The 20,641-nt window shown below is 48.1% G+C and overlaps 1 protein-coding gene across 7 annotated transcripts in view; it reads right to left on the bottom strand.

Annotated features, from left to right (window-relative positions):
• The window catches only part of Sec16a (SEC16 homolog A, endoplasmic reticulum export factor), a 36,335-nt gene extending 19,410 nt beyond the window's left edge, over positions 1–16,925 (bottom strand). For 2 of the 7 annotated variants that reach the window (XM_026789533.1, XM_026789547.1), the window contains exons 1-7: positions 14,961–15,294; positions 8,257–11,898; positions 5,684–5,820; positions 2,871–2,968; positions 1,104–1,227; positions 405–603; positions 89–263 (exon numbers count right to left, since the gene is read on the bottom strand). In XM_026789533.1, the coding sequence (XP_026645334.1) occupies positions 89–263; positions 405–603; positions 1,104–1,227; positions 2,871–2,968; positions 5,684–5,820; positions 8,257–11,835 (4,312 nt within the window). In that variant the 5' untranslated portion in view covers positions 11,836–11,898; positions 14,961–15,294. Of the gene's footprint in view, positions 1–88; positions 264–404; positions 604–1,103; positions 1,228–2,870; positions 2,969–5,683; positions 5,821–8,256; positions 11,899–14,960; positions 15,321–15,709 lie in introns of those variants that run through there. The other 5 variants (XM_026789551.1, XM_013345912.2, XM_013345911.2 and 2 more) reach the window with 5 other exon arrangements.
• Positions 16,926–20,641: the final 3,716 nt, after the last annotated feature.

Below are 20,641 nucleotides of genomic sequence, written 5' to 3'. Positions count from 1 at the left end.
AGTGGGCACAGCGTGTAAAAGAAGAGCTGATTGGACTCCCTTGTTCTATCCCAACCTGATGGCTTCAATCTGAACTGCTGAGACGTACCTTGCTCCACAGCAGGCCAGGAGGTATCTGCAGGGTAGCTGTACTCTGGAAAACCATGGGCACCGGTGAAATTGCTGGCATAGGTGCCATAGGCATAATCACCATGAAATGAGCCTGGGGCATGAGGGGCCTCAAAGGAACCGCCAGTCACATTGTGGCTTCTGTAAATCTGACTCTTGAGAAAGAAATCAAGCAGAGAAAGTGAATTTCCATGAATGTCAGAAAGATTGTGGGTACACTTTTAGAAGTAGGCAGAGACAAAATTGTGGCCAAGACTTAACACCTGCTCTTCCCCAGCCACACCTGCCCCGCTCACCTGGTGTGAGTGGGAGCTGAGGCTGCTTCGGCGGCTGGGCAGGCTGTGAGTGCTGCGCAGGCTCCGTGCTGAGTGCTCGCTGTGGATGCTGCGCCTGTCCACTTCTTCTCCATAGGGGTCCCTGGGGAGCTCAGTGTCATCATCAAAGCTTCCCGTGAAGCGAGGGTCGTACCTCCAGTGATCATCACATTTCTCAGGCCTAGAGTAAACGGGACAAAGGCAGGGAATTGGAAGGGCAATTATGGAACACCACATAACTGCCTAGGAACCTCCTAAAGCTGCAATTAGCCCTCAGTGCTCACTGCCCTCCCTTTGCCCCTCTATCCTGAGGCTGTCTTCATCCTGAAGAATGTTAGTTAAACCTAACCATGCAGAAACCAAATCCTAGGTTCAGATGCAGGTGACCTCAGAGAACACACTGCAGGTGCAACTTGAGGATGGTTCCTTTCCTGGGTTATGGCAGGGTGGAGAAGGGACACTGCAGAAAGGAGGCAGAGTTAAGATTCTCCCAAAGTCACTGGGAAGAAACACATTTGAGCCAGTTCTTCTCCCATAGGCTGGAGGTGGGCACAGGGAGGGGTGACCAACACCTCTTTCAGACACTAAGAGATTACTTCCCAGAAGCCCCAGAACTATAGCAGATTACTTCCAAAGACAGAGAACTCTCTAACTTCCTTCACACATGTGCAGTTCACCAACCTGTCACTGTAAGCATAGTTTTCCTTCCTGTATGGGTCATGTTCGGAGTCATACCAGTATCTCCGGTCCCAGGTGCGAGGGTCCCTGAAGCGAGACCCATAGCAACGATCCCAGCGGCCTGCGTCTGTAAGTGAAGAATGAATGGATGAATGCGGCAGTGACACACTGAAGACACCCAGCTCCCTGGAGCAGGCATTCCGACAGCTCAGGAGGAAAGGACAGGCATGGCCTAGAGAAAGCTCCGGGAGCTGCCTGCTGCTCATGATGTGGCAGTCACTGGCTGTTCTCTCAGTACATATATCTGGATGAAAAAAAGGAAAGCCACTACAAGAGTTCTATATTAAATTCTATATTCTTCACTTTTTTAGTTTGTTTTGCCATGTGAGGGATCAAACTTAAGGCTTCAAGAATAGTCAGGTGTATAAACTAGGTACCACTGGTACAGTCCCAGTGTTGATAATATTTTTTTAAAATATTTATTTATTTATTATGTATACAATATTCTGTCCATGTGTATGCCTGCAGGCCAGAAGAGGGCACAAGACCCCATTACAGATGGTTGTGAGCCACCATGTGGTTGCTGGGAATTGAACTCAGGACCTTTGGAAGAGCAGACAATGCTCTTAACCTCTGAGCCATCTCTCCAGCCCCTTGATAATATTTTTTAATAGTTAATTTAATCTCAACTACAAATTATACTAATTACCTTCCTAACGTGATTCAGGAAATATATATATACACATATATATGATTTCTTTCTTTCTATGTGTACTTGTGTTTTGCCTGTGCATATGTCTGTGCGAGGTTAGAACTGAAGTTACAGATGTTGTGGGTACTTAAGGTGAACTCAGGTGCTCTTAACAGCTGACCCATCTCTCCAGTTTGTGTTTCAGGATTTTTTTTAATTAATTAATTAATTTATTTATTTAAGATTTTAGGAAAAAATTTCAGCAGGGCTGTGGTGGCGCACGCCTTTAATCTCAGCACTCTCAGGAGGTAGAGGCAGGCAGATCTCTGTGAGTTCAAGGCCAGCCTGGTCTACAAGAGCTAGTTCCAGGACAGACTCCAAAGCCAGAGAAACCCTATCTTGAAAAAAAAAGAACAAGAAGAAAGAAAAAGAAAAAAAAATGATTTCATTAAAACCTAACTCTGAAAAGAAATATTAAGATAGCATTTTAGAGGCATATGGCAAAGAGCCCCTTGAGAAGCACCATGTAGACCTGTAAAGGGACTGCAAGGCCTTATGGTACAATAGCATACAACAGGGCTGCTAAGGGAACTCATAGCTTTTCCCAGGATATGTTTTGTGGAAAGGAAGTATGGAGGTTTGCAAAGTAACTGGAACTGATACAGTGGGTGGGCTACACCTGTCACCAAGGAGCATGCATCAGCTTCATTTGACTTCTGAGCATTCAAGTGTGGCAATGTGATTGGGGAGCCAGTCTCGTATTCCACCACAGCCTCATTAGTTCACACTTGAGCAGTCACAAGTGGACTAGGAAGTTGCAGAACTAGTCACTATTCTTCATGACAATACAACAGACACCGTGGTGTGGGTACAATGTGACTTTTCAATAAAGTTGTCAAAAATGGTATTTCTCAGATGCTAAGCGTTCTCAATTACTTTGGCTCTTAGGATAAAAACACAGGCCAGTGAGAGAAAAAGTGATCTTGATTCGCCTGCCAGACCATGACTTGTACATGGCTGTATGATCACAGGAAGTGGTTGGATAGTCCCCTGCTAATGGCTACAATTTCTAAACATACCTCCATAATCATACTGGCCGGAGTAATAATTTGCATAGTAATCACTCTGACTGCTCCATCCACTTTTAGAATTATAGTATCCTTCAGGATACCCTTGCCTGGAAAAACAAACAAACAAAAAAGCTGTTAAACACAGTCTCTGTTTCTTAAAGTAGTGAGAAATTAGCCAACCCACATACAGACATTCATAAAATCACTCAGTTGTGGAAAACGCACAGACCACAAGAAAAACAGACAAGACTATGGAATTCCCCAGTACGTACCTACCTGAAGTTGAGCTCATCAAAATGACTGCTGGACCATGGTCAGCAAAAGAATTGATTCCCCTTGTGTTTAAGTGCTGCATCCTAACAAGTTTTTATGTCATACTGTGCAGCATCAAGAAGCACTAAGCCCAAAATCAATCTAAAATTCCTACTGTTTTCTTTCTCTCTCTCACTCTGTTTTGTTTTTGTTTTTGAGACAAGGTCTCACTGTGTAGCTTAGGCTGGCTTTAAACTCATGACAATCCTCCTGCCCATGCCTCCACAGTAATGAGATTACAGCTGTGAGAAATGACAATTTCAGCAGCCTTTAGGGAGGATCACTAGCTATGTGTGTTCAGTGTGGCCTTGCAGGAACAGATCTGTGAGCTGGCCCAGGGCCAGTAGATCAGTAAGAAGTTAGCCTCTTCTGTGCCCAATAGACTGACCCATGACCCCCAACTCGTTATGGAGATGTAAGTGCTTCTGGAACTCTTAGGATTCTCAAAAGCACTAAACATTGCTCAGCTGAACTTGGCTGTTTGGCTAGCATAAGAACTGCTCAATCAGCTGCCCAGCCACAGAAATACCACTGGCCTGTCCTTAAAGTTTCATTCAGGTTGGCCACTCTAGACTTTCATCTGAATGGCAGTGGATCTAGAAAAACATTTTGATATAAAGCAAGATCAAGAGCATGCCAATACCTCAACTGCTCTCAACAACTTACCTACATACAGTTCAGGAAGAACAGTCACAAACATGAGAAATGTGCTCCCCCTCAAGCAGGTCTGACAGTTACCTTATCCCCCTAACACTGAGTATCACATCAATACTGAGTGTCCACACACACAAACAGAGGAGACAAGAGAACAGACTCTCCTGCAGGATGAGACAAATGAGGGCTGAAGACACTCAGAGGACCCCAAAAGCTGAGCTGAAGGCAAAGCTGCAGTCATAATGACAAATCACAATGGTAGGAACCTGACCTAGTCTGAGGCTCTGTGGCATACAGTCAGTCACTCTTGGAAGTTAATTCTTTTTTTTTTCCCCCAAGAGGGTTTTTCTTACAGTCTTGGCTACCTTGAAACTTGTTCTGTAGACCAAGCTGTTCTCAAACTCAGAGAACCTCTACCTCCCAAATGCTGAGTGAGATTAAAGGCATGTGCCACCACTGCCCAGCACTGGAAGTTAATTCTTAAATGAAACTGCAGGCAGACATGTGGAAAGCAAAGAGACACAGTGGGAAGACACACTCTGGCTCTGGCCCCGTGCTCTCTTCCTTCTGCACTCCAACACACAGATCCACATGCCTCCTGTCTTCTCACAGATGCTGAATCAGAAAGCTGAGCTGTATGAGTCCAAATGCTACTTCCCATCTAAGATCCCAAGAATTTTCTCACAATCATGTGTCTGTCTTTCTATCTCTGCCCCTGCTCTCATATGTGTATGTGTGCGTTCATACATGCATACATGTACATTTGCTCAAGTATATTAGGGATCAAACACAGAACCTTACACCTATCAGGCAATACCCCATAATTCACCTAAGCTTCAGAATTGCTATGTTTCATAAAGACCCAGAATGTTCAGCTATGCATGTATGCATACAGTTTAGAGTGCACCTTTTGAGGGAGGTACACTAGGGCTAGCTAAATGGACAAAGGTTCACACGCGAAGCAGTCTGTCTTCAGACAAGTCACCAAATACCTCTAAGAACCTGTCCACAGAAAATTCTGAAAGCAAAGGCACATTTAACCCCAGCAGTTGGGAGCTACTAAGCAAAAGAGTGAACATCCTTTGTAGCAAAGGCAGTTCCATGAGTACCTACTCTAGGACTTGACTAACCAGGACAACTACAGAACTGAGGTACCAGAGTCCACAGTGGCCAAGGCCCACACTTCATTATTTTGTGTAATGGTCTGGAGTGGACACAAGATCAAAAGCAGGCCTGGACAACGGAGAATGCAAATGGAACTTTGACCTGGCTCACAGTCTTACTCAGAGGGCACAAGGCCAGAGTTCTTTTCAAATCTCTTCTCTATGACTACAAAAGAGAGGCATGGATAACCAGTATAGGAGATATGCAAGCTCAGGCAGTGGTAGGGGCAGGGGTGGGGAGGATGGGGAAGAGCTTCTAGCAAAGTAGGCAGAGTCAGGCACAGAACACAGCTCGTAGTTCCTGTATTAGAGAACAGGCCCCGTATTTTTAGTCCCTATATTGATGAACCTATGGACTATGCCATCACTGTGATCAATGTTCAAGACTTTGCAGTCTAAGAGCTCTAACCATACACCATCAAATTGCCAAAAGAACCAGGTGTGCCTATGACAGGAACAACCACCCATCTATTAGCATCTACTTCTGTATGGCCTTGCATAGGGTCTAACCTAGCTAGGGGTTGGGGAACAAATGCTAACAGCTCTGCTAGGGCTGCATGTGGCAGTGTGCTTAGTTCCTGTTTGTTCATGCTGACTAAATGGGTTTGTAGAATTCTCTACAGATACCATCACAGCCAGCAATACAAACAACTGAGCATGAGAGTAAGCAGCCGCATGAGACGCAGCTCCCACCTGGGAATGAGCTGGTCGGAATAGTGACTTGCTCGGGAGCTGGGCCGCTCAGGCTCCGAATAGCGATGGTTTTCGGCATAAGCAGATGCTGAGCTGTCATAGGGTCTGTATCGAGGCTCATACAGGGCATAGATATCCTGTGGAGAGAAGTTTTGGGGATTGTTAGACTCAATGAAGAGCAGACACCAAATGGTCAGGACTAGCTCTAGGTGCTCCAGATGCCCACTGTCCAAGAGCAGTATGGTGGGTAGGATTCTCTCATGAAAACAAAGTCTACAGTGCAATCTACATCAACAGGCAGCCAGTAGACTCTCCCTAAGGCCCAGGGCAATCTTTTTCCTATAGTCTTAAACATGGAGTCAGTATAAGCTGAATAGCATAAATGTGCATCAGTCACTACCTCAGTAAAACAATAGGACCAGAGGTCCACATGAATGAACCCTAAAACTATCAGTTTTTAAAGCCTCACAAGAGATCTCATTGTTTTGTTTTATTTTGTTTTGTTTTGTGACAGAGTCTCATACTTAGCCTAAGCTGGTCTGAAATTACACTGGCCTCAAACTTGTGGAAGCCACCTTTATCAGCCTTTCCAGTCTTAGAATTACAGGCAAGAACTACCATACCTGTCTTTAAAAAATTTGTACCTTATTCTGATAAGGATTTCAACCCCATTATAACAAAACCATGGCCCCTGCCCTATCTCTAAAAAAAGGCCCCATAGGACTTGTGGAGGTCTGAAGAGAAATGAGGTGATAGGGGCATGAATCAGAGCTCATCCTCCATGTGCAAAAACCTTAGCTCTGCCATCAGCTGACAAGTAACATGACATCATGGGAAATGGTTCTTCTGACTACTGAGGACCACAGCAATAAGGGGACATGGATGCACAGAAGAGCTGTGAAGATTGGGGTTCCCAAGGAGCCTGCAATCTATCTGTGGTTCCACCTACTCTGCAGCCCAAGGTCAGGCCACAAAGCTGAACTCCCTCATACACTAATAGTTACAGCTCCTCCTTCTAGAATCTAGAATTTAGTAGTCTTTAGGGCACATATGTAACTGTTGACACATGTATACCTGATGGTACACCAGGCTGACAAGAAGGTATAAGCCAGTGGCAGCTTCTGGCTTAGCTGCTACAACCCTGTTCCTACAGTTCTTTCTGACCCATCTTCCTGTACAGTGCAGTGCCAACTGTTCTCAGACCATACACACAGAATTCAACACCACCTGGCCCCAAACACTGGAGGACTTGGGTCTTGCACCTTTCAGTAACACAATCCACCTACCTTAAGTAATGAGGAGTCTGAGTCAGAGGTAAGAAAAAGCTAACAGTGATCAAGTATGTTCACAGACAACACCATTTTAAATGACTGCAGGATTAAGCAGAACCTAAGCAGCAGCTGTAAGCTTGTCCCACTGCAGAAGGAGGCAGGAAGGAATTCAAGGAACATCCTGATCTGCTTCCATTCTGCAGAGTCACTGCTATGTACCAGAGATGTTTAGAATCCCTCAAACTCTTTTCATTATTGCACACGGATAATCTAACGTTTTCCCTCAATGATTTTATTCTCAAGGAAGGATATAAAAGACTCCTAAAGTTACTCCCATCGTTGGTTTTAGGAGTTGATTATGTTGTTAAAACCATATGAAAGGTACCAGCAAATTGGCTGACCTGAGTTTGATCCCTGGAACCCACATAGTGGAAGAAGAAAACTAACTCCTGAAAGTTGTCTTCTGATCTTATTGTGTAATGTGGTATGTATATATACACACGCAAATACAAATACACATACACATGCACACAAATACATGTTTTAAAAAACATAAAAGAGTTGAATGTAGTGGCACACACTGGTAATTCCAGCACTCAGGAGGTGGAGGCAGGATAAGGACTTCAAAATCTCAAGGTCATCCTTAGTTACATATGAGACTAGATAGGACTAAAAGAGGCATGTCAAAAACAAAACCAAAACCACCACATACAAAAGCCAGGCATAAGCCGGGCGATGGTGGCGCACACCTTTAATCCCAGCACTTGGGAGGCAGAGGCAGGCAGATCTCTGTGAGTTCGAGGCCAGCCTGGTCTACAGAGCTAGTTCCAGGACAGGCTCCAAAGCTACAGAGAAACCCTGTCTTCAAAAACCAAAGGGGAAAAAAGAAAAGCCAGGCATTCTGAGGCAGAAGGATTTTAAATTCACAGCTAACTTGGCCAAGACAGTGAGTGAAACAATGTCTCAAAGCACAACAACAACAACAAAATAAAACATACAATCTAACAAAGGCTTTTCCCCAAAGGGGAAAGCAATTCTCTGAAACTGTAGCAAGCCATGAATGCCACTCTTTTTGTCAATGAGATGTTGGATTACACAAAAACCACACTGGTTTTCCAAGCAACCCAACATACTACATCTTAGGACCCTCTGAAAGAAGATCTTCACTAGTGGCCAAGGAAGACGTTTTTTCAGGGGCACCACATGGGTCTGAAGATGGGCCACTCTTGAGAAAAACAGCGTAAGAGGAGGAAAAGGGGATAGAGTGAGGAGAGAAAGATGGTTAAATGTTACTGTTCTTACCTGGTAGTATAGGGAGGCCGTCCCAGGATCTGATGGGTATGGTGAAGGGTACTGAGACTGGTAGGCATCATACAGAGGCCTATAATAGTAGTAGGATGCCAAGTCTTGAGGTGCTGGACCAAAAGCATTGGGAGGTGGTGGGTGTAGCACAGCTGCCTGGCTGGCGCTGGTAGATGTAACCGATGCACTGGACGACTGTGGTGGCTGAGGCGTCACCTGCTGGCCCATGTTGACTGGAACTGCACTTGCTGGTGGCTGGGTCAAGCTTTCAGACTGTCCTTGTGTGGATGAGCTTTCTGGATTTGGAGGCTCTGGACACGTTGCTTGGGGCACTTTTGGGGGAGAATTCTGTGGCTGAGGAGGCACCAGCTCTTTTTGGGCTTTTTCTAGGCTATACTGGTCCTGGGCATCTTTTGTTACCTGCTGGTAGAAATGATCCTGGTTATGCAGTCCAGGCCCAGATTGTCTGGGATGATTAGCAAAAGACTGCCGAGAAGCTGGGCCATCTGAATGAGATGGGCTATATACTCTCACAAGATTTTCCAAAGTTCTATTTAATGTGAAGTCTAGGGCACCAACAGCTTCTTCCTGATTACTGGAGTGGTTTGCCTTATTACTATTAGGTACCAAGGTGCTGTTTGCAGGTGGCACTAGCATCACACATGTATTTCCAGCAGGGCTATTAAACTCAGCAGGACCCTTCTCTGCATTAGGATTCTGACTTTTAGGAAATGAGTTCTTTGCAATTGGAGGGGATAGCTGCTGAACCAACAAACTGGCAGGCTGGCTAGCAATCATTTCTGAAGACCCAGAACCTCGAGGGACATTGTTAGGCAAAGATAAGCCAATGACAGCACTGGTTGGAACGCCAGACAAAGCAGCATGTTCTTCAGGATCACCACTGAGAGCCCGATTGCTGCTCACTATGGATTTCTCCCCCACCACAGGATCTCCCCAGGATTGATTCTTCTCATTAGGATTCAGTAAGGACACAGAAAAATTAATGGGCTGAGCCAAATTATAGCTTTGATCAGGCTGGGCAATCAGGACAGGTTGATTGTGCAAAGATTCAGTGGGCGGCGAGGACAGCAAACTTGCATAACCAGAACTTGCCTGCAATGGAAGGGCCTCCTCTTCTCCCACCTTGGGAGGGTTCTCAAGGTTTTCAGAAGCACCAGGAAGGTCTTGGCTCTGCAAGGGTGGCATGGATCCTGGTTTTCGGGACTGTTGTCCAGACATTCCCTTTTCTGGATGATGAATAACTTCTGAAGGTTTTGGTTTTACAGGGACATAAAGTGCAGGGGCAGCAGGGGCTAAAAGGACATTGCCACCAAAATCTGGTAGCTCATTTTGTGCCCAAAGAGTTGTTGCTGGGCTCTCACACTTCACAGGCCCCTGGGCCCTGGCCAAGGGCCTCTTCTCAGGCACTGGGCGAACGGCATCCAAGGGTGGACCTGCTGTGTGCGAAACCAGGTGTCCAGCTTCTCCAGTGGTACTAAGAGGCAGAGGGCAGGCCTGAGGTGCACACAGTGTCTCCATGTTATCTGGTGGCTGTTCTAGGTTTCCTGGGGTGGCATCAGATGATACAGCAGCAGCCCTATGCTTCTTCTGGTGGTCCTGGGTCCCTCTCACTTCAGCTACCATGTTGGCACGATCTGCTTCAACTGGTTTCACTCCAACCAAGTGGGACTTTACTGGTTCAAAAGAACTATTTGCACTTGTCTGGAACACTCCTGTGGGTTTTGGAGGGCTTGGGGTTGAGGGCTGGGACAGGCTGCTGCAGTAATTTTGGCTCCCAGTAACCTCATCTGTCTCACCTCCAACAGGAGAAGAATCAATTTGCTTAAAAAAACTCCCTGAAGTATCATCTTCAAGTTTTCCAACTTCTTGCTGAATGAATGTGCCTACCAATTCTTGGGGTCTGGCTGATCCTGGAGGACTTCTGTGGCTGTGACTGCTGTAGCTGGATGACACACTGTCAGGTCGTATAGGATGCAGTGGTATGTCAGGAGCCTCGAGATTAGTCCCCCCACCTTTGGGGAGGCCCACAGTAACAGGCCTGGAGACAGCTGGCCCAGGAAGGGACCCATGTCGAAACTGATCACTCAGGGAAGAGGGATCCACATTCAGGGTCTCACGTGGCAAAACTTCTTGATTCTGAACAAATTCTAAGTTCTCAACATTCTCACACTGTGGCCCACTAGCACAGTGGGTCCCAGCCCCTGAAGTATCACCCCATGTATCACTAGCGGGGGTCATAGTGGTCTGTCTGTCATGCTGGATGCCCAGAGACTGAGAAAAATAAGGTTGTACATCTCCTTCCTGAGCAGCCTCGCTGCCAGGGCCTTTGGGAAAAGCCTGGTAGACACTGCCAGGTCCATGTGCAGGTGGTGGTTGATGGCCTAATCTGAGGGTAGAAGAGAAGTCATCCGAGTCCAATCTGTCATCAAGGCCTGCCTTTTCAGAGGAGAGATTCTCCTCATTTTCTGTCTCCTCCCCTTGAAAAAACATTGAGAGAGCTCCAGAGGCTGCATCTTGCTGGGCATGGTTAGTTGAAGCCTCTGAGGGACGGTGCGCCTGGTTTTCAGGGCTAGTTCCCTGAGTGAAGGGAGTCACATGGGTAGGGTCGAGCACATGCCCTTTACTTGCTCCTGGATTCTGCCTGAACTCTGGGCTTGCCCACATATTCCCAACTCTGGAGTTCTGTTCAAAAGTATTTTTAGGGGGAAAGCTACTCCATGAGTGAACTACCTCATTTCCTTCGCCACTGGCCAAGGATGCTGGAGTAGACATCAGTGGAACATGGGGCTCATGGCTAGGCCCCTGATATAGACTAGATGGAGAGGAGAAATGGGGCAAGTTGGTAACCTGGGGCCCCATGTTTTGAACAGGTCCCTCTGGGCAGGGTGACTGATGCTGATAGGAGGGCTGAGGACCTCCCTGGACTGGCCCCCACTGACCTGGCATCTGTGGCTGAGGGAAGAAAGGAGATGCTGCTTGGGCCACAGTACCATCATATGGGGTGTGCCTATTCATGGGTTGGTCGGGTCCAGAACCACTGTCATTCGGATGTCCCCCATGAGGCTGCTCAGGACCCACTCCTGGAATGTAGTGAGGTGGATGTGACAGCATCTGTACTCCAGGTCCTGAGCTGGAACCAACTTCAGCACTCCGGTTCATCTCCGGCCCAGGCAGTGAAGAAGGGGCAGACGCAGGGGGAAATGGACTGGTATCTGCTCTGGGCTTTGAGAGAGGTTCATGAAGTCCTGGGGCACTATCCCCAGCATTTGTGGGAGGCACAGGCAAACCAGGCCACTGAGAAAAAGCAGAGGGGGCTGGGCCTGGCAAACTGGGCATGTTGCTTTTGGAGGAATTGCCTAGTGGTGCGTTTTGAAGAGTCTGTCTATTAAAAGCAAACGGATCCGTTACTGGCTGTAATGGGTGTGTTATGGGAGCCACTGGTGCATTAATACTGGCTGGCCTCCTGTAAGGGCTGTTGGCCCAGAACATGCTCCGAGGATTCCCAGCTGGGGGTGGTCCAGTCACACCAGATGGGACTGCCTGAGGTGGTGGCTGCATGCTGGAGTCTTTCACACAAGGAGATGCTGCTTATAGGAGGCAGAAGTTTTTCTTTAATTTGTGCTAAAAAAGAAAAACAGAAGAGGAATATAAAACCTAGAGATCCCAGTCCTGGATGCAATCAATAAAGCTATGAAAATAAAAAGCCTAAATGTGATTTCAATCATTTAACTACCAAGGATTCCACTTCCTTCCATCCCCACCCCACATCTCAGGGACAAGAAACGACCTTATTGTTAGTCTGACACACTACCAGATGTTCCTTAGTCCTTGACCCTTCTCGAAGCCACAACTACCACATCCAGAAAGAGCCAACTCCACTACTAAGAAAGAAACATGCATACCATGCTTTTTGGAATGTTCATTTTAAAAGAAGAGTTTATACTTCCTAAAGCGCAGTTAGAAAGTTACTAAGGATGTTTACTGCACCAAATGAAATGCCTGGGGTTGTCCTCTAAAACAAGCGAAACAAAGTTGCTTCTGACCACTGAAGTTGTAACAAGGCAGAGAATAAAGAAAATTTTTCCCAAGAAAATTTATTGAAGCTTTACTGGACTCATGTTTCCAACAGGCAGATCTCAACAAACCTCAAAAAAAGGGGCGGGGGGGGGGAATCCTCACGAGTGATTTTTGTTTTTGAGCAAGGCACAACTCAAGTATGGCAGCTTGAAACCCCCTTTCCTTGTGTCAGAACTTTTTCCTGGCACCATCCTCAAGAAAAAGTTTGTTTAGCTAATCCACAGAAAAATAAAGTAAAGGCAGTTTAATTCACCGATGTACACTTTGTCCTTGAACATCTTTCTGATACTCAGATTAAAAAAAAAAACCAAAACACTGATGTATTTTAAGTAGAGTCATTTACAAAAGATCGCCAATCCCTATCTAAATGTTCTATTAATCTATTAACTCAGTTCCATTACTGCCCACATATACTCACTCCTTCCTATGTCAACAAAGAACCCTATCCTGACTAGAACCATGACATGGACTACAGTGGAACTTCAATTAGAAGCAATGCAGGAGTTCGTTAGGCTCTAACTTGTTTTAAGTAGCAAAGAACATTGCTGTTTCCCTTTACACGAACCAAAAGGAGAAGAGAGCTGCTATTCCATCCCTGTTTATCTGGATCTAAACCCAGTCTGGACACGAAGACTTCTTCCATGTTCCTCTCAAAACCTGGTTGGCAAGAGTAAAAGGCAACAGAGGCTTCCTTCATCTCAAGAATTCAAACACCCCAAACAATTAAAAACAAACAAAAACTAAACTAAAATACAATACATTGTACAGGGCTGATGCATCAGGTTATCAATAGGTTGGGTATACACTGAGCAGCTGAGGGCAATTATCTCTCTCTGCAACTAGTTTCTACATATACAGAATGAGAGAATAAGTTTCTTTTAAATTTACTTTTAACAAGATTCTACCCATAGATTCTTCTTTAAAGGACCTAATCCCTATAGGTGACTACTATAATCTAAATTGCCTAAATTTATACTCTTGTTTGTAGAAACTTGAAGTTATTTTCTCAATAGTAATAGACCAAGAGCTGTTTTATGAGCTAACACTATCATCTACAAAGAAAACCCCCAGCTCCCATGCCCAGAGCTTTTCACAATATGCTTGTTTCAGGTAAAACAATCTCGTGACTTGAACATTATTAATGGGGCAAGGGGGGTGTGTGTCGAGACAGGGTTTCTCTTTGTAGCTCTGCCTATACTGGAACTCATTTTGTAGACCAGACTGGCTTCGAACTCACAGAGATCTGCCTGTCTCTGCCTCCCGAGAGCTGGTATTAAAGGCCTGTGCTACCACAGACAGGGACCATTATTCTTTTACTTTTGTTAACTTACAAACAGAAAGATAATGAACTGCCTATTATTTAACTCAGAATTATAGACACTTTTATTCTGTTCAGCCAGTTATGTACTTTTCAAAAAAGCACCTGCTTCAGAGAGACCTACTGATTTCAAAGATGTATTATTCATAAACCCAGTTCCGCAGCTCAGCTGCTTCCTATCTACATAATATTTACACAAGACATTTGAAGTCTGACTCTGTGTAACTGAGGTATTTAAAACACATCCCCTCCTCTCACTGTCACTGACTAAAATTGTAAACTGTAAGCCTGAGGCACCCATATTAGTGAGTTCCACTATGTCAACAAGTTCTCCCATGGTGACAGCTAGTGATACTCTTAACAGATAGACGCGATAAACACTTTTCTTCTAACTCAGAATCTGAACCTGAACCCTTTCAATGTTGAAGGAGGCATCCACAGAAGAGGAAGGGCTATATACACTAAGTGAGGAAGACACAGGAGGACACAGTGACATTCAGAAACGGTTACTAAATCAGGAAGGAATTTCAAACTCTGCACAGCACCTCACAAAAACAATTTCAAGGGCAATTTGGAGATTCACTCAGATACATGCCACCAGGAGTAACCACAAGAAGAGGAACCAATCCCTACTTTGCTTATCTCCAAGACTCGAGCAATGAGACCCTAAGAAAGGGTACGTGGAGAAAACGTGCAAGGAGGCTGCACTGTACTGCAACTTGCAAAAGGACCCGCAGGGACAGTAACCTGCGAGTCTGCTGTTTCCTACTGCCATAGTCAGGATGGAAGATGCCTCTAGAGTTAACACATCTGAAAGGAAATCTCGGTGCACGACCACTCTACAAGCCACTTAAAAATGTGTAACAGCAAAGCAGCCAGAGTTGATTCTGCAGGACTTAGTGTCTGGACGCTCCACAGTCATGCCGACATTCTTGTACACTTGATAGAAAACAATCCACGACCTCCCTTGCGACATCCTGCTCTGCCGGCCAAGGGATTACAAATAAATGCTCCTACTCTCTGGTTCATATGAAAATGTGTCTCATCACCAGCTCTGCAGAGGAAGCCTTCGAGCCAACGAGAACCAAAAATCTTCAGAAACCAGCAAAAGTCACGCTCGACAATTTCCTGCCCCTTCCTTCGTTTTAAACAAGTTGCAGGTTTCTTCTGAGACGTCACGGTCTGGCCAAGCTAACACCTTCCCCAGTGGCCAACCAGTTCCCGCAACCTAGACCCGGCACCGGCCTCCCGTCGGGCCCGGCAATCGAGGGCCTCCGGGACAACCCACCAAAGAGACAAGGCCCGTGGCCTTCTCGGTGTCTCAGCACCAGGCGACCCGGTACTGCCGTTCTCTCCAGACCTGGCGGCGTCTCTTGAGATGAGCTCGCCACTCCGGGCTAGGCCCGGTGCTCACAGCGCCTACCCGGCCTCCACAGCCTCGACCGCCCACGGGCCTCCGCCGGGATCCACACGCTCGGCCCTCACCCGCGCAGCTGCGGCTGGCCTCTCAGGCGCCGCGGACTGAAACCCAGCCGGAGACAGCGGCGGCAGTAGGGGGAACTTGCGCGTACCCAGCAGCAGCCGCAGCCATCTTGGCACATCCGGCTCCGGTCGCCGCCGCCGCCGACGTGTCCGACGGCTACGTCAGCGCGCGCCACGCCCCTGGATCGCCCCGCCTCTCGCCTTCGTCCAGTCTTTCGCTGCCTCACCCCCCCCTTGCCCCGCCCCCACAGTCCTGCCCCCTTGGCCTTGCTCCGAACAGGTCCGCACGCGCCGCGATCTCGCCACGCCCCCTTTTGGCTCCGAACCTTCTCTCGTCCCTTTTTTTTTTTTTTTTTTGCCCCTTCACCCTTTTGTCCCGCCCCATGGCCCCCACCCCTTCCCTCTTGCGCTCTCTTTTCGTCTAGCCCCTCTTGACTCCGCCCCTCGTTCTCCTCCAGTCTTTCGCTGCCTCATCTCTTCGTCCCACCCCATAGGCCCCGGCCCCTCGCGTCAGTCCTTTACAGCTCCACCCCCGTGGCCCCACCCCTCACCCACCTGCCGGGTCCAGAGCGCGGGCCCCGCCTCCCGACGTCGCCCTGGTTACGCCGGTTCTGTCCTGCAACCTTCCTGTTTCTGGATTTGACGAGACCCCCCGGGGAGAAACAGTCTTGAAAGACCGAAGCCAGCAACTCCACTGAGTCCAAAGTCCCAGTCGGTCCTACCGCCCTCCCCTTCTTCCTCCCCACTTTTCCGTTGGATCCCTCCCCCAACCCAGACGCCGGCGGGGTGACTGCGCCTGCGTCACCCTGCTCGTTCGCTTGGCTGGGCTGTCTTCTTCTAGGGGTTGTACTAGCGCGTGCGCGGGGCCGCAGCCGTTGCTTGGTTACAGCTTTCACCTGCAGCCTGCGGGGTGCAATTCTCCCGGCTACTGTCTTTGCCAGGAGCTGTCCGAAGCGCTCCTGCAGCTCGCGGGTCTCTACTAGAGGAGAGGAGCCCGAGTCTGACGCCACGGTCCTCTAACCTCCTTCACGCCGGTGGGGCGCTGGACCTCTTAGACCAGGGACATCCGCAGGTCAGGCTTGCGTCTGTCGGTGCAGAGGCTCTCTGGAAAAGGTGGGTGATGTCATCTGGAAAGTGACTAGGCCCGGCCCCCTCACCTGTATTCCAGAGGGCACGAAGGTGGCGCATCTGCTAGGTCGCCTGGTCTTGGCGGACCCAGGAGGAGGAGGGCGTGTGGTGCAGCTGGCCTGCACTCAGCCACGCAAGCAGAGCCGCGAGCTCAGAGAGCCAGTTTCAGCCTGTCTGACGTGGCACTGTGGGTCACTTTGTAAAGCTAACATTTGTCTTTCGAGAGCCAGGTTCCCAGCCTCTTTCAACACAGGAGAATACGTGGTAAACTTAGCCCTAGGCCCCTAGGGATAAGGAGCAACCCCCAGCCCCAGGATGACTAGAACTACATAATAGAAAGGCCTTGTCTCGAGAAAACCAATAATAAATAACAAAACACAAAGTGTTCACCCCCAGTTTCCCAAAAGTAAGGATGTTAGAGAGGCAGCTGGGTTCTAACTTCTTCCTGTCCTAGGGTAAAGACGGGACTCACTTGTCTGTAGTTAGGCTGGTGTCCTGCAGCCCAAGTGAGTCTGGCCTCTGAGTGACACAGACTTATTGACACAGTTTAAGGCCCAGTCTGCACTACCCACATGTCCTGCTTTGATGACTGTAACCTCTCTGGGCATCGGGAGAGCCAGTGGGCAGGCTGAGGACTGGAATAGACTACTTTTTTTTTTTTTTTTTTGGTTTTTCGAGACAGGGTTTCTCTGTGGCTTTGGAGCCTGTCCTGGAACTAGCTCTGTAGACCAGGCTGGTCTCGAACTCACAGAGATCCGCCTGCCTCTGCCTCCCAAGTTCTGGGATTAAAAGCGTGCATCACCACCACCACCCGGCGAATAGACTACTTCTAAAGTATATGCTGGTACAACAGGCCCAAACTGGGACTGCCTGGGGCAGGCAGGGCACGTGGTGACTCCTGTGCCTAGGGGTGTTCCCACTGTCACCATGGATACCTTTGCCTGGGGACTCTTCATCTAGTTAGAAGTTTGGCCCAGTATCTCCAGCTCCCTGCAGTCCCATGAAGCCAGCATCCGATACGAATTGTTATAGCCTGTGTTGCACCGCAGAGCACACAGGATTTTTATGCATGGAGGCCATGTCAGAATTTTCCTGCCCTTCTGTCCCTATGACCAACAGTTGGTGATGTTGTAGTCGTTGTATCTCCACCCAGTCAGCCTCTCCCAGTAGCTGTACTGTTTGGTGTGGTGGCCTCTGGGTGATTACATGTAGCTGGTTCACTCTGGGCTGGGCTCTAAACATAAGAGACGCTAGATAGATAAGTAAGAATTTAGTGATTCATTGCTGAGTGTTTATTGCATGTTGAAACAGCAGTGTTCTGAGTATGTTGAATTGAATAAACCCCTATTAAAAAATTATGTTTTTTTTCTTTCATGTAACTAGGAAATATAAAATTCCACTTGTGGCTGGGAGTGCATTCCCCTGGACAGTGCTGGCCTAAATGGTGTGTACTTGGCATCCCTAGTCTAGAGCTTATAGACTCCTTGAGAAGGCCATGCGTTGCTGGCTCCTATCTGACAGTGAGGAGCCGGGGCAGGCCTCTGAGGCGTACTAGAGGAAGAGGTGAAGAGAGGGTAGCTCCTGTCCACCAGTCTCTGTCCTGCGCACCTGTTGGATGTAGCTCCAGCATCAGATGTGCTTGGTGGTCTGTGCCTGCTCCGTGTGGCACTGTGCTCAGCCCCTGACCGACCCTTAGCATGGACACAGAACCTGGAGAGGAGAAAGGGTCACTATTCAGGATCCAGGGCTCCCTGAAAAGTCCCAGCCAAAAGCATGCAAGGGCCACGGGTAGAAAGAGCTGACCGGGAGGGCTTCCTGGACGAAAAGGAAATATGGCTGAGGGTAATGGGGAAGCAGAGACAGCTGTGATTTAGAGCTGTATGCCATTTGCTCCCAGGCCCTGTAATGTACAGGCTGCTACCATTGTGCCATCTGGGCTACCACGGCTACCATACACCCAATGTGAGGAGAGATCCTTTCTTGAAGGTTAAGGCCCGGCCCCTGTGGGCAGTGGTGGGCAGCATGAAAGGAGCTTCAGGCCAGCTTCGCTTTTTCACGTGCCCATAGTACAGGGCTGCTCATAAATGAGGCTCCATACCCAGACAGTTGTGCCTCGGAAGCCCTGCTTTCCATCCATAGTGTCTTAGGCACTCTGGGTACTCACTGGGCACGTGAATGAGGGTGGACCTGTGGACAGAAGGTGCCAACCAAAGAAACCCTAGCCACTGTATTCCTATTCTGGGTTGCTGAGAATGGGGCCCACAGTCTTTCTTCGCCGTAGAAACGGGTACACTTTGGGTGCCCACCTGTCTGGTAGAACATAGATAAAATGGCTTGAGCAATTGTTGGGTAGCTGTTATGTCCAACTGTACCGAAAGATTCTAGAAGCCATGGGGGCTGGAGAGATGGCTTAGCAGTTAAGAGCACTGGCTGCTCTTCCAAAGGTCTTGAGTTCATCCTATCTCCCCAACCCCTCACCCCTCAATCACATGGTGGATCACAAGCATCTATAATGAGATCTGATGCCCTCTTCTGGCCTGCAGGTGTACATGCAGACACAGTACTCATACATAAAATAAATAAGTCTAAGAAAAATATTAAAAGAAGAATAGTTTTTAAAAAAAAGATTCTAGAAGCCAGAGAGTCAAGGGTATTAGACAGTTGTATTTCCTCACCTGTGAAAACAGGTGGTTATCACAGCCTGTCCTGGACTTCTGGAACCATCTCCGTAGGTAACAAGGACTCAGAATCCACAGTAGGCCACTCCCTGGTTCCTTCCAGGTATGGTTCATGTTAACCGCACTGCTGGTAGCCTCCTGGTTGGGCTTATGGGTGCACGTTCATGTCTCCAGAGTCCCGCGATAGGCTTGGCCTGTGCTATGTCTCGGGCAGCCTTAAATTACAGAGCCAGTAACAGGGATGAAATAGAAAGCACGAGACAGATGTTGACATCACACTAACCCAGGACCACAAATAAAGCAGGAAGATCTCTCAGCTGTGTGGGATCCCTGAGAAGAGTAGGGGTCCTCTTTCCAGCACACAGCACACACGCAAAGGTGATGCTGGGCCCCTGCTGTACTCCAGACATGGCAGACTGGGATTGGACATATAGGCTGGCCCTCTGTCCTGGAGCGGGTGTGGACACTAGAGAGCTGCAGACATGGAGCTGTGTGAGGCACTCGTCAAAGCAGGGGCAGGAGCTCTTAGGGTTGAAGAGACAGTCTGGGTAAGGCTTCTGTATGGCAAGGAAAGGGATCCTGGGATGTGGCTCTGTAGGCTCATCAAGGGCTATTTATCAAACAAGGCAGGTCCTGGGGGCTTTTCAGCTCAGTTTGGCCTGCCACAGAGGCAGCTTGGGCATCTCAAGCTGTCTGCATCAAATGTAGAACCCACCTTAGATGAGGCCTTTGTACAGAGATTAAGCTGCAATTTCTTCTGTAGTCCCCACAGCAACATTACATAACACAGAGTGTGAATCTGAAACATGGGTGGTGATTTGCATTGCATGGGTGAACTCCCCGGGAGTCTGGGCAGGGAAGGGGCAAAGGGTGCCGGGTGCCAAACTGACTTTGGCCAGGGATCCTGGAAAAGTGGCCTGCCAAACCTCTCTTTCTCTCTGAGCATCCATTTCTGCTTTTGGAGTGATTGTGATGGGCAATGTGGCTAGATGGATTCCTTACATTCTTTCTACGGAGATGACCTCTCTCATGGATCTGGGAGTCTCTTGGCTCTGGCTCTAGTGAATAAACTTGAATGAACCGCACGCCTCTTTGAGCTTCAGTTCCCTTGTTTGCAGCATGAATAATAGTATCTTGGGATGGGCACAAATACCATCCGGAGGACATCCTGCTGGTCAGAGGAGCAGTAGTGGAACACTGCCAGCAGAGGGCGGCAGAAAACCACCTACAAATCTGACCAGCTATTGAGGGCTCCTTCCAGCCTTCCTCACTTTAGTTAGGTACAGGTGTTGCACACCCTGCAAACTCCCCCTCCCACCCCCCACCCCCCGCACAGCAGCCCTCTCTGAGGGAAATCTCTATTTCTGGATCCTCTGAGGGTTGTGGGCTTACTGAAGACAGCAGGTGCTGCATAAATGCTCCCTGAGTTGAGCACAGTGGCATCGTGGAAGATGATGGATTTCTAAGAGCTGAGGCCAGAGACTCAACCCTCAACCTTACAGGAGCCAGTAGCAGTGCTGTTAAGATAAGGGAAAGGACCTTGTTCTGTATCATCCCTTCTACCTAGTCTGCTGTAGCTAAGGTCTGTGACCTTTTTCTCCCCTTCCCTTTCCCAGATTAAGAAGACTGGGTTGGTGGCAAGTAAAGAAGTAGCTTAGGTCAGGCTTGTTTCTTAATCCCA

The sequence above is a fragment of the Microtus ochrogaster genome, chromosome 4 (genome assembly GCF_000317375.1).
Source record: "Microtus ochrogaster isolate Prairie Vole_2 chromosome 4, MicOch1.0, whole genome shotgun sequence".
NCBI lineage: Eukaryota > Metazoa > Chordata > Mammalia > Rodentia > Cricetidae > Microtus > Microtus ochrogaster.
Note: the sequence above shows the minus strand (reverse complement) of the source record. Positions and strands in the feature narration are given on the sequence as shown.